Source organism: Macaca mulatta, chromosome 13 (assembly GCF_049350105.2).
Source record: "Macaca mulatta isolate MMU2019108-1 chromosome 13, T2T-MMU8v2.0, whole genome shotgun sequence".
NCBI lineage: Eukaryota > Metazoa > Chordata > Mammalia > Primates > Cercopithecidae > Macaca > Macaca mulatta.
Window position 1 is genome coordinate 100303062 of NC_133418.1, and position 15601 is coordinate 100318662.

Sequence of the window (15601 nt, forward strand, 5' to 3'; positions counted from 1 at the left end):
ATCTTTTTTATTTCTTTTTCCTTCTGCAATCCTTAATTCTTTTTTCCTTTTTCACATCCAACTTGTTTCCCTAGCCTTATGGCCTCTGAATTCTTTTTTCTTTCCTGTCTATATCTACACATTGTAGACTGGTTGTCTCCAGCTATTGACCTCCCCATATCTACCTCGGTATCTTCCCCTCTATGTTCTTGGCCTTTGCAAACATATCAGCACAAGGTGAAACAGATTCTGGCCTATTTACATACTTTCACTTATGGAGCTGTACTCAGGAGGGGAAGCCTCAAGGGAGAAAAAGGTTATTTGCCTCAATACAGACTATGAAAGAAAACACCCCACTTTCACAACGTGCAAAGCTAGCAGATACTTTCTATTTCTATTAATTCTAGTTTTCATCAATTTAACACACATACATAATTTAATAAGTCAGAACCAAGAGGCCCATAATAAATAATAGCAGTTTCTTGCCTCACTCCTTCCAGTCACTTAGTTACCTCCTTCTCCATAGAGGCAACCATCTGCAACTCTGAAAATTGTTTACTTTGGCATTGCCTATTTGTTTCTAAATATGCATATACTGCTATTTCTTGATGTCTCAATTTTAGATTTACCGACTTTCCCTCATTATAGATGAGGTCTTAGCTCTTCCGTATGTACCTCTCTTACTACCATCCTGGTTCCCAATTCCCTAACAGAGATCATAGTTTTTTATAAAATCAAAAGTTAATATTTTGATGCTTATGATTATGCAAATATTGCTCACTGCTAAGTCAAATTGTGCACTTTGTTTGAACCTCCTCTCTTGTGCCCTACTTTTTTCTGGAGTTAATAATTTTCTTATTTTTTCATTTGTCAGTGGTTCTAGTAGAATTTATCAGATGTTTCAACTTTTTGACATAAATCTATCAATAACATTTTCTGTAAACTCAAGGAGATCAATTCATTTCTTCCCTGGAGGCCTCCTTTCTAGAGGATTTGTCAGGCCCCCAGTTCAATATGCACTGGTTGTTCCCTAATCTTGTTGATCAGGTGTCATTCCTGGGCTTCCTTTCAGATCCTTTGCTTCCTCTGTCTCTTTTGGTTTTCCCCTGTTTGCTTAAGTACATCCTCCAGGACCTTTGCTAGAAAAGGTGAATATATCAAGCAAATAAAACCTGAGGCCTTTTATATCTGAAAATGCTTTATTCTTTCTTTACAACTACCAAAAATGTGATACCTAATTATTGGCTGGAAATCATTCTACTCTCAGATATTTCTAAACTAAACCTTATTGATGTATAATTTACACACAATAAAATGCACCCATTTTAAGTTCAAATTTTGTACAGTTCAACAAATTTTGAGAAAGGTGTAAACCCAGGACTTTCCACTCAAATCAAGAAAACAGAATATTTCTATCACCTCTAAAATTTCCTTCATGTTCCTTGGCTATCAATCTTCCCTAACTCAGGCAAACAATGATCAGACCTCTATTACTACAGATTAGTTTTGCCTGAGAGCTTAAAAAAAAATTCTGAATATATATGGCTTTTTTCACTTAGAATGTTTCCAAGAATAATTCATCCCATGTAATAGTATTATGTTTCCTTCTTTTTCATTGCTGAGCAGTGTTTCATTTTATGAATACACCATTTGTTGATAGACATTTAGTTTGTTCCGGTGTAGGAGTATTTTTTTTTTTTTTGACAGAGTCTCATTTTGTAGTCCAGGCTGGAGTGCAGCGGTGCGATCTCGGCTCACTGCAAGGTTCAAGTGATTTTTGTGCCTCAGCCTCCCTAGAAGCTGTGATTATAGGCGCCTGCCACCACACCCGGCTATTTTTGTATTTTTTTTTAGTAGAGATGGAATTTCACCATGTTGGCCAGACTGGTCTCGAACTCCTGACCTCAGGTGATCTGCCTGCCTCAGCCTCTTAAAATGCTGGGATTACAGGCGTGAGCCACCGCGCCTACCCAGTTTGGGGCTATTTTGAATAAAGCTGTATGGATATTTGTAGTCAAGTATCTTTATGGACATGGACTTTCATTTCTCTTGGTTAAATACCTAAAAGTTGGATTGCTGGGTTACATGGTAAATGCATGATTAACTTTATGAGAAATTGCTGAACGATGTTCCAAATTTGCTACACCATTTTACATTCCATTAGCAATGTAAAAGTTCAAATTGTTCTACACCCTTGCCATCATTTGGTATTGTTAGTTTTTGGGCATTCTAATGGGTATGCAGTGGTATTGTACTGTAGTTTTAATTTGCATTTCCTTGACGATTAAAGATGTTAAGTATCTTGGCAGAGAGCGGTGGGTCATGCCTGTAATCCCAGCACTTTGGGAGGCCAAGGCGAGTGGATCACTTGAGGCCAGAAGTTCTAGACCAGCCTGGCCAACATGGAGAAACCCCATCTCTACTGAAAATACAAAAAAAATTATCCAAGCATGGTGGCGCACACCTGTAATCCCAGCTACTCGGGAGGCTGAGGCATGAGAATTGCTTGAACTTGAGAGGCGGAGGTTGCAGTGAGCGGAGATCATGCCACTGCACTCCAGCCTGGGCAACAGAAAGACTTAAAAAAAAAAAAAAAAAAGATACTAACCATTTTTTCACGTGCTGATTTGCCATTTTCCTATCTTCCTTTGTGAAATGTCTTTTAAAATCCTTTGCCCAGTTTTTAGATTGGACAGTTTTTCCTACTACTGCATTAGTGTGGTACATTTGTTAGAACTGATAAGCCAGTATTGACACATTATTATTAACTAAAGTCCACAGTTTACATTAGACTTACATGTACAACTCTGTGTTGTACATTCTGTGGATTTTGATATTTTGACAAATACATAATGACAAGATACATGTCATTGCATAGACATGATTTATATATATGTAAGTGTATATGTCTATATATATTTATTTATATACACATAATATGAACACAGGGGATTTTTGGTATGATATTTATCACATAGAATCCCATGTTCTCTTTATTCATCCTTGCCTTTGGCAACCACTGACAACAAACCCCTGGCAACTGCTGATCTTTTGACTGTCTCCACAGCTTTGCCTTTTCCAAAATACGGTTGGAATTATACAGGATGTAGCCTTTTCAGATTGGCTTCTTCTCAGCAATGTCTTTCCATGGCTTGATAGCTTCCAAGTTTTGGCAACCATGGATAAAGCTGCCATAAACATTCATGTGCAGGTTTTTGTGTGAACATAAGTTTTCAACTCATTTGGGTAAATATCAAGGAGTGCGATTGCTGGATCATATGGTAAGAGTATGTTTAGTTTTGTAAGAAACTGCCAAAATGTCTTCCAAAGTGGCTGTACCATTTTGTATTCTCACCAGCAACGAGAGTTCCTGTTGCTCTACATCCTCGCCAGCATATTGTTGTTTTAATTTGCAATTTTCTAATGACATGCGAGTTGGGCATCATTTCATATGCTTACTTACCATCTGTATATCTTCTTTGGTGAGGTGTCTGTTCAGATCTTTTGCCCATTTTTAAATTGAGTTGCTTGTTTTCTTATTGTTTCATTTTAAGAGTTCTTTGTTTATTTTGGGTATCACTCCTTTATATCAGATATGTGTTTTACAATGTGAGTCAGGAGATATTTTCTTTGCTTCTATTTTTTGGAAGAGATTATAGAGAATATAATTTCTTCCTTAAATGTTTGCTAGAATTACAAGTGGGTTTAGCCCAGTGATTTCTGTTTTGAAAGGTTATTGATTATTGATTCATTTTCTTTCAAGGTGGTCTTTAAAGAGTAGAAGATTTAACATTTAATGAAGTCTAATGTATCAATATTTTTTCCTTCACAATTAGCACTTTTTGTGCCCTATGAAAAATGTGTCTATCTCAATGACTTTTTTTTTGTTGTTGAAAAGCTTTATAGTTTTATATTTAAGCCTATGATCAACTCAAAATAAGTTCACTTTTTTGTGTATGGGATGAGGAGAGGGGTAAAGGTTCATTTTTTTCTACATGTTCAGTTGTTATATCACCATGTATTGAAATTATTATTTTTTGTTTAATTACTTTGGTGTCTTTGTTGAATGTCAATTTGCCATATAAATGTGGGTCTGTTTCTGGACTCTCCATTATTTTGCATTGATCTATATGTCTATTTTTATTCCAAAACCACACCATCTTGATGACTGGTGCTTTACAGAAGTATTAAAATCAAGTAGTATAAACACTCCCAAGTTTTCTTTTCTTTTTTTTTTTTAAGTGGTTTTGGTTATTTCAGGACCTTTGCATTCTCATATACATTTTAGAAAAAGCTTGTCAAATTTTACTAAAATGCCTGCTGGGATTCTTTTTTTTTTTGAGACAGAGTCTCGCTCTGTTGCCCAGGCTGGAGTGCAGCGGTGTGATCTCGGCTCACTGCAATCTCAGCCTCCCAGGTTCACACCATTCTCCTGCCTCAGTCTCCCGAGTAGCTGTGACACCAGGCACCCACCACCACGCCTGGCTAATTTTTTGTATTTTTTTAGTAGAGACGGGGTTTCACTATGTTAGCCAGGATGGTATTGATCTCCTGACTTTGTGATCCACCTGCCTCGGCCTCCCAAAGTGCTGGGATTACAGGCGTGAGCCACCGTGCCCGGCCACCTGCTGGAATTTTTATTGGGATTACATTAAATTTACATGGGTCGATTTTGGAATAATTGACATCTTGACAAAACTGTGTCTTACAATCCATGAAAATGGTATCCCTCTCCATTTATCTGGCCCCCTCTAATTTCTCTCAGCAAAGTAGTTTTCAGTGTAGAGTACTGCACATGTTATTCCATCTAAAATTTATGTCTTAACATTTTATGTATTTTGTAAATTGCTTTTTCTATATCATTATCCAATTGTGTGTGACTGATATATAGAAATACAATTGATTTTTTAAAATACTGAGTACACATATTGTGACTTTGCTAAGTTCATTTAATTCAAGTAGCTTTTCCTCTCACTTCTTTAGGATTTTCTACACACAGGACACTTATAGAGTATTTTTCTATTAACAAAACGCATTTTTAACTTCAGCCTCTAGCCTCATATATTATACTATTTCATAGAAAACAGTATTTTCCCATTTATTCTACCCCATCTGTGGTACTATTACTGTCACACATTTTTCTTCTACATATTACATATATAATTCACTGTTATTATTTTTGCTTTAAACAGTTATTTTTCATTTAAATAAACTAACAAATGAGAAAAAATAATTTTCCATTTATTCATACCTTTACTTATCCGGCTCTCTTATTATTTTCTGTAGGTTAGAGTTTCCATCTGGATTCATTTTATTTTAGCTGAACAATACTGTAATCTGCTGGTGACAAATTTTCTCAGTGTGGTTTGTTTGAAAACATCTTTATTTCACCTGCATTTCTGAATGATACTGGATATAGAAAGGTAGTTTTCTTATCTTTGTTCATCGTATATCATTTTCTATCTTTTTTCATCTCTATCATTTTGAATGATACTAAGTATAGAAAGTTATTTTTTTCTTGTTTATCTGACATAATGTGTCATTTTTCTTTGTTTTAAGATTTTTATTTTAGCAATTTGATTATGACACAGCTTGTAGTAGTTTTGTGTTTATTTTGCTTGGGATTCATTAAACTCTTGGATTTGTAGGTTTATAAATTTCCATAAATTTGTGGCTGTTATTTTTTCAAAAATTTCACCTGCTCCCCATTCTTCCATAATTATGTATTATTTGTACATTATGTGTATATTAGACTGCTTTGTATTGTTCCACAGGTGACTGAGGTCCTTGATAATTTTGTGGTATTTTTTTCTCCTCTAATTTGAATAGTTTCTAATACTATGTCATGTTTATTGCTCTTTTTTTTTTTTTTCCCTGCAGTGTCTAATCTACTGGTAGGCCCTCCAACAAATTTTTCATTTTAAATATTGTATTTTTCAGTGCTACCAGCTCTACTTGGCTCTTTTTTTTTTTGAAGTTTATATCTCTTCCTTCATTATGTTCATGTTTTCCTTTAAGTTCTTCAACATATTTAGAATAGCTATTTTCAAGTCTTTTTCTATTAATTCTAACATCTTTGTCACTTCTGGATCTATTAACTGACTTTGTTTGGGTATGGGTCACAGTTTCTTGCCACATCATGTGTCTTAATTTTTTTATTATATGTTGGAGACTATGAATATAATGTTGCTGAATATCTGAATTTTGGTGTCCTCTTTAAAAACTATTGAATACTGTTCTTTCAGACAGTTAATTTACTTGTACATCAGCTTGATCCTTTTGAGCTTTGTTTTTAAGATGTCAAAGCAGGTCTAGAGTAAATCCACTTTAAAGTGAGGCCATTTTCTACTAAATGTCCCAGATGTTCAAGGTGGTCTACCGACTCCTTGGTAGACTGGTCAGGACTTGATTATCTTCCAATCTTGTGTGAGTTCTGGTAGTTGTTCAGCTCACTCCTTCCTGATAGCTGTTCTTCCTTCACAAACTGTTCTTTGCCCCACTTGATGGAGTATTGTTGAAAACATGCACAGTGTAGTATTCAGCCAAGGATTTAAAACAACCCTGATTCAGATTTCTGTTGCTCTTTTTCTACATATCCTTCTCTTCTCAGGTACTTTGTTCAGCAAGTTATAGCTGCCCCAATGTCACTGAACTCCTATCACTATTTTCTGAGTTTAGTAAAATATCCATGCTTATTTTGGGTTCCTCCTACCTTTACTTGGTTTGGTAAACGTCTCCAAGAAAAAAGTTGAGATGACTGTAGAGCTCACCTGACTTGCTTCCTTCTCAGAGAGATCACAGTCTCACACTGCCTATTATCTATTGTCTTACAAGAATTGTTTAATATATTTGCTCTTTTTCCCATTATTTACAGTAGGAGGACTAGACCAGTGCCAATTATTGTTGTCCCAGTTGAAAGTAGAAGTCCTCTTTCTCAAATCATCAATGTCTTCTGGTTCCAACATTACCTTTGAGAAATTCCTGATTCACTGTATGGAATTAACAACTTCTCTCTGAAAGGCTTTAGAATCTTTTCCTTATCTCTCATGTTCCAGAATGATATGATGACAAGCTTTGGTACAAGTATTTTTTTTTCCATTTGTGTTGGGTACTTGTTGAAACATTGTAATCCGGGGAAACAAGTCCTTTAGTTAGTTGCAGAAAATTCTCTTATATTTTTTGATAAATTTCCCCCTAATTGTTTGTTTAATTCTTTTATTTTTTTAAATTAAATTAAATTTTTAAAATTAACTAATTAATTATTTTTGAGACAGAGTTTTGCTCTTGTTGCCCAGGCTAGAGTGCAATGGCACGATATCAGTTGACTGCAACCTCTGCCTCCTGGGTTCAGGTGATTCTCCTGCCTCAGCCTCCCGAGCAGCTGGGATTACAGGTGCCTGCCACCATGCCCAGCTAATTTCTGTATATTTTTAGTAGAGACAGAGTTTCACCATGTTGGTCAGGCTGGTCTTGAACTCCTGACCTCAGGTGATCCACTTGCCTCAGCCTCCCAAAGTGCGAGGATTACGGGCATGAGCCACCGTGCCCAGCCTGTTTGTATAATTCTTAATCATTATTGGCCCTCTGAGGTGGACCTTGTAATTTCCTTAACTTTTTCTGCCCTACTTCCCATTTGTCTTTCTGGGAGCATCTTTTTGTTCTTTCTGGAAGCTCTTCTAAGCTGTATGATCTTACATTTCTCTTATTTAAAAAAAAAAAATGTTGGATACCTAATTTCTAAGAGTTTTTTCTGTTTTTTTGTCCCTTTTTTTCCCCTTTCCACATTTTCAGGGATAACACATTTTTATCTTTCTAAGATTTCTAGTAGTTTTTTTCTTTTTTGGTTTATACATTTATTATGTATTTCCACTGCATACTTTTTCTGTTTATTTCCTTTTTTTCCTTTCAAGTTGCGGAGTTTCCTCCAAGTACTGATGATTCTTGACTGTGTCTGTTCAGTCAAGTCAGTGTCCTAAAACATGGACTGAGAGGGCTGAGTGCTAGGCTTGTCTCTCCTGGTATCCTTCATTGTTGGATGATGAGATAGCAGAATGGCTTTTGTACTTATATACTCACATCCAGACATCTTTCTGCCCATTCAATGTCCCCTGAGAAAATTCTTTCAGTCCACCATATTGGATGGGGAAGGAGATAAGGACCCCCAAACCAATCAATATGCAGACTTTCATTTGATCTCTTTTCAGCCTTGCATCTTACTGTTTCCTCAACTGTGCCTGATATTCCAGTCTAGAGTCTCACTGCTTCAATTAGAAGAAACTTTCAAAATCATTTAATCTATTCTTATATTGCAGATAAAGAGAATTAAGGTTCAAAAAATGCACTTCCTTGAGGTAAGACTGTTAATGACTGGAGAATGTGAGATTTGAATCTAGGCTTCTGACTCTTCCTCTAAAGCTCTGGTCAGCTAAATACTGCCTCCAAATATGTCACAGATGATTCAAGATTATTCTTTGCAGCTGTCTGAAATCTTGGCAAACTATCAGTAATTGGGTCATGACAGCTAAAAGTTCCAGTTGGATTGAAATAACTGAAGTCCCACATCCGATACCATCAGAAAAGGGACAGGACTAAGGTTGGAAATCCAGACTAATTTTGAAAGTGAGCTGATTAGTTTCCTTTAGTTTCAAGGTCATACAATGGAATTCTTACCACTGGTTTTTTCAACATCAAAATGTGATGGGTAAAAAAATCTGACAGCCTTATTTTCATAAATTTAATGTATTAAACTATCAAAGTGTCTCTCAACTAGGAAAATGCTAACTTGGGTTAGAACAATAACATATTTTAACACAGCTGTCTCCTAAGCAACTTCATGGAAAACTCATTCTCTGGTATAACATGTATTACTTGAGAAAAGAAATTCCATAATCAGGAATGTTTGGGAAATGTTGGGTAAAAGAAATCTAAACTACTTTCTTTAATACAAGACTTCTCAAAACTGCTAACAGGCATTGAAACATCAATACAAAATGTATGGAATATGTAGCATTTGCCCAGTGTATTTTAGTACCAAATCTTTTATTTCTGCAACTCACAGGATTAGTTTTCAAGGAAGATATCTGGAAACAATCTGACCCAATACTGTATTTCTGAAAGTCCTGTTATGGGGTGTTTTGGGTGAGACAACAAAATTTTTCTCCTTAACATCAACTGCTCACCTTAACATTAATTACAAAAGGGTAGAGGTTATAATTTAAAATATACATGATGCATGAAGTTCACATGTCTAAATATAACTGTTTTATTATTTATAGAGGCATTAATAAAAAGATATTTCACTCTTAAGCCAAGGATCTGTGTAATACTGGTGAGAGACAAAATGCTAATCCACATTATCACTAAACGTTTAAAATGAGGTGTTGTCCCCAAAACATACTATTTAGCCTGGAAGTGGGTCTGGCAGTGGCGGACTGAAGTGAAGCTGGCAGGATCTCCGATTTGATGGTTACGCTGGTGACCGCACCATCCATCCTGTCTGTCTCACATAAGCCTGGCAACTGTGCTGCCTTCTCCAGCGTGGGCAGTAACTGATCAAACTGGTCAAGGTCAGCTGTAAACTAAGAATGGAAACCAAAGTTAGAGGACATATATTCTATACTTTCACCTGAAACAACGCAGAAAAAAGGCTGCTTCTTTAAACTATGAATTCAGTGTGACTGAGAGAAGAAAGAAAGAAGAAATAATTAGAATGATTGGGGCTACTTGGAAATTACACGAGCTAACTATTCCATGGGGGAAAATATTTGGATGCTTCTGATATAGTATTCATATACTGCAGGATATAAATAATATACATATATTCGGCTACTATATCTTGGTATAAAAATCTATGTATAAAAAAAGATTGGACTGGAAAAAAGTGTCAGTAGTACTGTGTTACGATGATGGCATTATTATTGATTTTTTCCTGTCATATTTTTCAAAATTTCATAAAATGACTTACTTTAAACTTATATTGATTCAACTTTTTTTTTTTTTGAGATCGAGTCTCGCTCTGTCGCCCAGGCTGGAGTGCAGTGGCTGGATCTCAGCTCACTGCAAGCTCCGCCTCTCGGGTTTACGCCATTCTCCTGCCTCAGTCTCTCGAGTAGCTGGGACTACAGGCGCCCACCACCTCGCCTGGCTAGTTTTTTGTATTTTTTAGTAGAGACGGGGTTTCACCATGTTAGCCAGGATGGTCTCGATCTCCTGACCTCGTGATCTGCCTGTCTCGGCCTCCCAAAGTGCTGGGATTACAAGCTTGAGCCACTGCGCTCGGCCTTGATTTAACTTTTTTATAATTTAAAAAAGTTTGGGAAACTTTTTCATAAATTATGTATCAGCTTTAAAGATATCAAAAAGATTACTTCCCACTTAAGGACTTAACAGTATAAGAAACATATCTTTTAGAATAGATAGGGAGGCCGGGTGCAGTGGCTCACACCTGTAATCCCAGCACTTTGGAAGGCCGAGGCAGGTGGATCACCTGAGGTCAGGAGTTCGAGACCAGCTTGGCCAACATGGTGAAACCCTGTCTCTACTAAAAATACAAAAATTAGCCCAGCATGGTGGCATATGCCTGTAATTCCAGCTATTAGTGGGGCTGAGGCAGAAGGATCGCTTGAACCTGGGAGGCGGAGGGTGCAGGGAGCCAAGATCGTGCCACTGCACTCCAGCCTGGGCTACAGAGCAAGCCTCTGTCTCAAAAAAAATAAATAAATAAATAAATAAATAAAATTAATACAATTAAAAAAATTAAAATACAAAAAAATTAAAATACAATTAAAAAAATTAAAAAAAAAAAAGAATAAATAGGGAGTTCCTAAATCTGTCTTAGGTTATGTAGAGAAGAAAACTGGCCTTTATTTCACAATATTGCTATATTATGATTACTTTTTGGGTTTCATTATCTAGTTCAACTAAAATTTTTGTTTCTAGAGTATATAAACAGAACTAAATGTATGTATTTAATTATATTTCTGAGGTCTGGGCACTGTCACATTTAGCAGTAGTTCATTCATTTTTATTGCTGAATAGTGTCCCACTGTATGAATATGTCACAACATAATTATCCACTCTATTGTGATGGATTTTTGGGTTGCTTCTAGTTTTTGGTTGATACGAATAAAGCTGTTAAAAACATTTGTGAACATGTCTTTTGTCACACATGTGCAAAAAGCATTAACCATAAAGGAAAAGATTGACAAACTGAACTATATTAAAGTGAATAACTTCACTTCATCAAAAAGTGCCAGTAAGAGAATGAAAAGGTAAGCCTTAGCATTGAAAAGATATCTGCAAATATATGTCCAATAAAGAACTCATACATAAAGAACTCTTAAAAGTCAATAAGCAAAATAAAAACACATTAAAAAATGGTCAAGAGACTAGACTAGGCAATTTACAAAAGAAGATATCCAAATGACCAATGAATATTTATCAGGGAAATGCAAATTAGAATACACCCTCAGAATAGCTGAAAATCTAAAATATGGATAATATCATGTATTAACAAGGACTTGGAGCAACTAGAAAAAATACTGATACACTAGGAAAACTGGCATTATCTACGAAAAAGGACATATGCATATCTTATGATCCTGTAGTTCTACTCCTAGGAATCAATTCAACAGAAATACATGCACATGTGCACAAAACAGATGCACCAGAACTGAACACAATGGCATTATCTTATAAACCTTTTCCTTTTAAAGTTAGTATACTTATTATTTAATGCTGTTTTCTGCTTAAAAATTAGTTTCATTGTACCAAGAAACATGAGACAGCCTTATCCTCAAAGAACACACATGTACAGAACCAGTCAAAATAGTGTTACTACAAATAGTAAACAGAGACCATATGAAGCACTACAAGAGGACAGAGGCAGCAAATGTCTAACTAGGGATACTTGGGGAAGGCTTTATGCAGATGTTATTTGAATTGGTTTGTGAAGGATGAATAGAAGTTCAGTGGGCACAGAAGGAAGAGCAAGGCAGAATATGTTTAGAAGAGAAATGGCTTATTCTAGGAATGACAAGGATTTCCATCTGCCTAGAATGCAGTATTCCTGAGGGAAGAGAGTGACTCTTGTGAGATGACAGCAGAAAACTAAGCTGATTCAAGAAACCGAAGGACCTATGCATACTAAGTGTGACTCATGTTTTAGAACGGAGTCTTGTGGATAAACTGCTTTGTACATACATTGTCTGCTGATGAATGAATGTCTATATTCTGTCTCTAAATAAGGTGAAAACTCCTAGGAAGGGTCATGTTTTTTTAAAACTATATTCCTTCAGAGTCCATAAGCAATTATACAATAAATGAAGATACCTGTTTACTTTTACACCAGTTTCACCCCATCCTAAACATAAAGGTTTCTAATCCATAACAACTTACGGAAAGGTTTGTCTTTATTTACGTCTGTTTCAGGTCATGTTTTGTAAGGGCAATATTCTGTTACCCGGAATATTCAAGTCCCTATTCTCTGGTGGTTGAGGGTGGTCAGAATCAGATGAAAAGGAAAACAGCCTTAGGAAATGCTTCAAAGGAAATAAAAAACAAGCCAGACTAGGTAACCTTGTCCACCTCCTTACATTTCTCTCCCACTTCATTTACATCAGAGGTTCCCAAACTTAGGTTTGGTTCCTAGGTTTTATTCCTAGAGAGTTACATTCAATAGGTAGGGATGGGAAGAAGGGGCAGGGAAGGTATTTTAAAAAAGGTCTAAAGATGTGAACTCTGATTTTACAGAGAAAGAAAAATCTCCTTTTTTAGAATTCTACATTAAAACTGTAGCCTTCTGAAGTTCTAAAGAAAACTTTTGAGGGCATGTTGTGATCAATTATTGATACTAACTTCTTAATATATGCCCAATGGATAGGAAAAAACATAGTATGAATTCGTATCTGGTCTATAGATGGAATAGAATAAATGAAAAAAAAAATTACTAGGAATGGCCATTCTGTGAAACAAGCAGTTACCCACCTGGCTCTGGGCCTCCAGTTTTATTTCCTCAGGAGTGGGTTTGGTCATTGGGGTTGGGTTTGTATTACAAGGATCCATCTGTTCTTTCTTTTCCACTTTCACCTTTACATCATCCAGGCTTAGGTTTGGAGTTGATCTTAAATCTTTCTCATCTTTATCTAAAAGATAGCGTAGGAGCTGATGGTCTTTTGATTCTTTTTTCTTTGAAGCATCCAGCTCTAGTTTTATACTGGAGTTTCCTTGTACCTGTCCAGTCACTGACACAGAAGTAGATGCACTGTCCTTTTTATCAGGCTCGACAGACAAAGTGGTGATATCTGAGGGGCTACCCTCCTGTAAGAGCCGGTGCAGAATTTTATGCCGCTCTGTCAGTGAGCTATGAGAGGAGGGACAAGAACCTCCTGAAGAGTTAGCAGAGGCAGAGTTGGAAGTGCCTGTGCAAGACAGGACATCTTTGCAGCTTGTGTCTATATCAGCATGCCGTAACTGCTGTTCGGCAGTTGTCGTCAAAAGCTGCACTAGTTTGTGACTGGTTTGAGAGTATTTACTGTCTCCATCTGAAAGTCTGTCATTGTTATGCAGAAGCCCTGAATCCAGAGGTTTGCCATCACTAGAGCTGTTGTCAGATTGAATCATTTCATTTAAAATGGATGCAATCTCTTTGTTATCTTTGGACTCAGCTTTTGCTGGTTGTATATTTAATCTGCTAGGTGAATTCTGTGAGCTCATCTGCCTGAGGACTGGAGAATTGGCAGAGAAGCCAACGGAGTTATTGGGTCCTTCATTCATACCCTGTAAAGATGTTACTGGGATGTTTGAATAAGATCGGTTAGTATTATTATTACAGGCACTACTTGTCATGCCAACAGGAGAGCTTAATGTCGAAATATTAGGAGGAAAGGAATTGTTTGGCATTCTGGGCCTTGTTGTCAATCCAGAAGTAACCTGTCTCCTTGGAGACATGAACTGTGCTAGGGATATTCCTGTACCTTCCATAGGAGAATTATTGAGGTTTAAAGAGGGATTACTGCTCTGTGAACTGGCCTGTCCTTGGTTTAAGGCAACATTGGCTACAATCTGACTTCCAGGTGAGCATCCGAAACTTCCTTGGCTGTTGCTAGAATTACTATGACTGCCGCTATGAAGGTCTGAGCTCTGCTGGCGGTTTATTCTGGTGGATACCATGTTGCTGTTGGATGGTGGCAATGTGGATGAACGAGCCACACCATGAGCTGGAGAGATACTAGGATTGACCGAGGGGTTTACTCGGGGAATTGACATTCCAGAATTAGTGTCATCTTGAGGAGAAAGCCCACTGTGCTCCCTGGGGGAAAAAGACATTATTATTCAAACATCTTCATTTGTTTCTATTAAAATATTTTCATGAAACGTATTCTAAAACAAGATCATTGATCTCATTAATATTGCAAGCTATCAAGTAAAGAGCTTCTGTATCATCTTAAATTAAGAAAAAAGTTCCTTAAATTAAGAAAAAACTACTGTAAAATATTAGCACCACTTAATAAGAAATAATGCTTATTGACTCTTACATTTGATAATGGTCTCAGTTATATGTAAAATAAATTTTTCTTGGTTTTGGAAAAAATCCAATATATGTTCTTTTAAACAATTTCTAAACTTAATATACACAATTAACATTACAATAATTTTTTGGTTGAAAAAGAAACTTCTCACACACCTCTGTTTATAAAGCATTTATTTATGACTCCTGTTACAGCTTTTAAGTATTTCAACTCCAAAGAGGAAGACTGGGTAAGGAAAATACTGTGTCACTGATGTAAAAATTAAAAAGAGTGATATGCAGACATAGCAGATGTTTTGAAAGAGAAATCACAATATGAAAAAAAGAACTGTGCTAATTCCACTCACAAGCATAATTTAAACTAAAAGTAGAAAAAAACAGAATACTGAATTCAGGTTTTCAGTGAGTTTTTTACTCAAATTCATAATTATGACAACAGATTTGTGACTGGCATTACCATGTTCCAATAAGCAAATACATTAGATGAGAAAAAGATGAAGTGAGGGGAAATGTCTTTGTTTTTAATGCTACATTTTAACCACTGTAAATGTAGGATTTCTAATAATTCATAGGATAAAAGAATAGTTTCAAGAATTTATCATATATCAGTGTAAAACATATTTAGAGAGGGGAACAAATTAGAGGCAATGGCATTCAAAAATCAAGTTGATAGTTTAATGATTTGTAATTTCTGTGAGAAATTGTCAACTTGAACTCAGGAGCCACCAAGTATGCCAAAATGAAAATAGAGCACGTTCAAAAATAAAAATAAAAATAACAATGTTAACAAACTCTGAAATCTCTTATAAGATTCACATATGGAATGTTGTAAATTTTTAGCCATCTTTTTGGTTTTACCCTCTTAAAAGCATATTTTTACCCTCCGCTTTCCTACCTCCCTTTATGAACAACAAAGCTATTACATGATAAAACTATAAAACCCAATATGGATATATTGATTATATATACTCATCACACTAGTTTTATGCCTAACTTAGAATATCTGCTTTCTAGCCATCAAGAGTATAAAAAATTTCTCTAATAAGAGATATGTGAACTGGCTTATTTCATATGAAGCTCTCCAAATAAGTAATA

At 36.0% G+C, this 15601-nt stretch overlaps 1 protein-coding gene across 6 annotated transcripts in view; it reads right to left on the minus strand.

Moving 5' to 3' along the window:
- The window catches only part of NCOA1 (nuclear receptor coactivator 1), a 278197-nt gene that overhangs the window by 52772 nt on the left and 209824 nt on the right, over positions 1-15601 (minus strand). For all 6 annotated transcript variants that reach the window (XM_077960057.1, XM_028831929.2, XM_028831928.2 and 3 more), the window contains 2 exons: positions 12964-14287; positions 9377-9557 (listed from right to left, as the gene is read on the minus strand). In XM_077960057.1, coding sequence (XP_077816183.1) covers positions 9377-9557; positions 12964-14287 — 1505 coding nt within the window. The remainder of the gene's footprint in view (positions 1-9376; positions 9558-12963; positions 14288-15601) is intronic.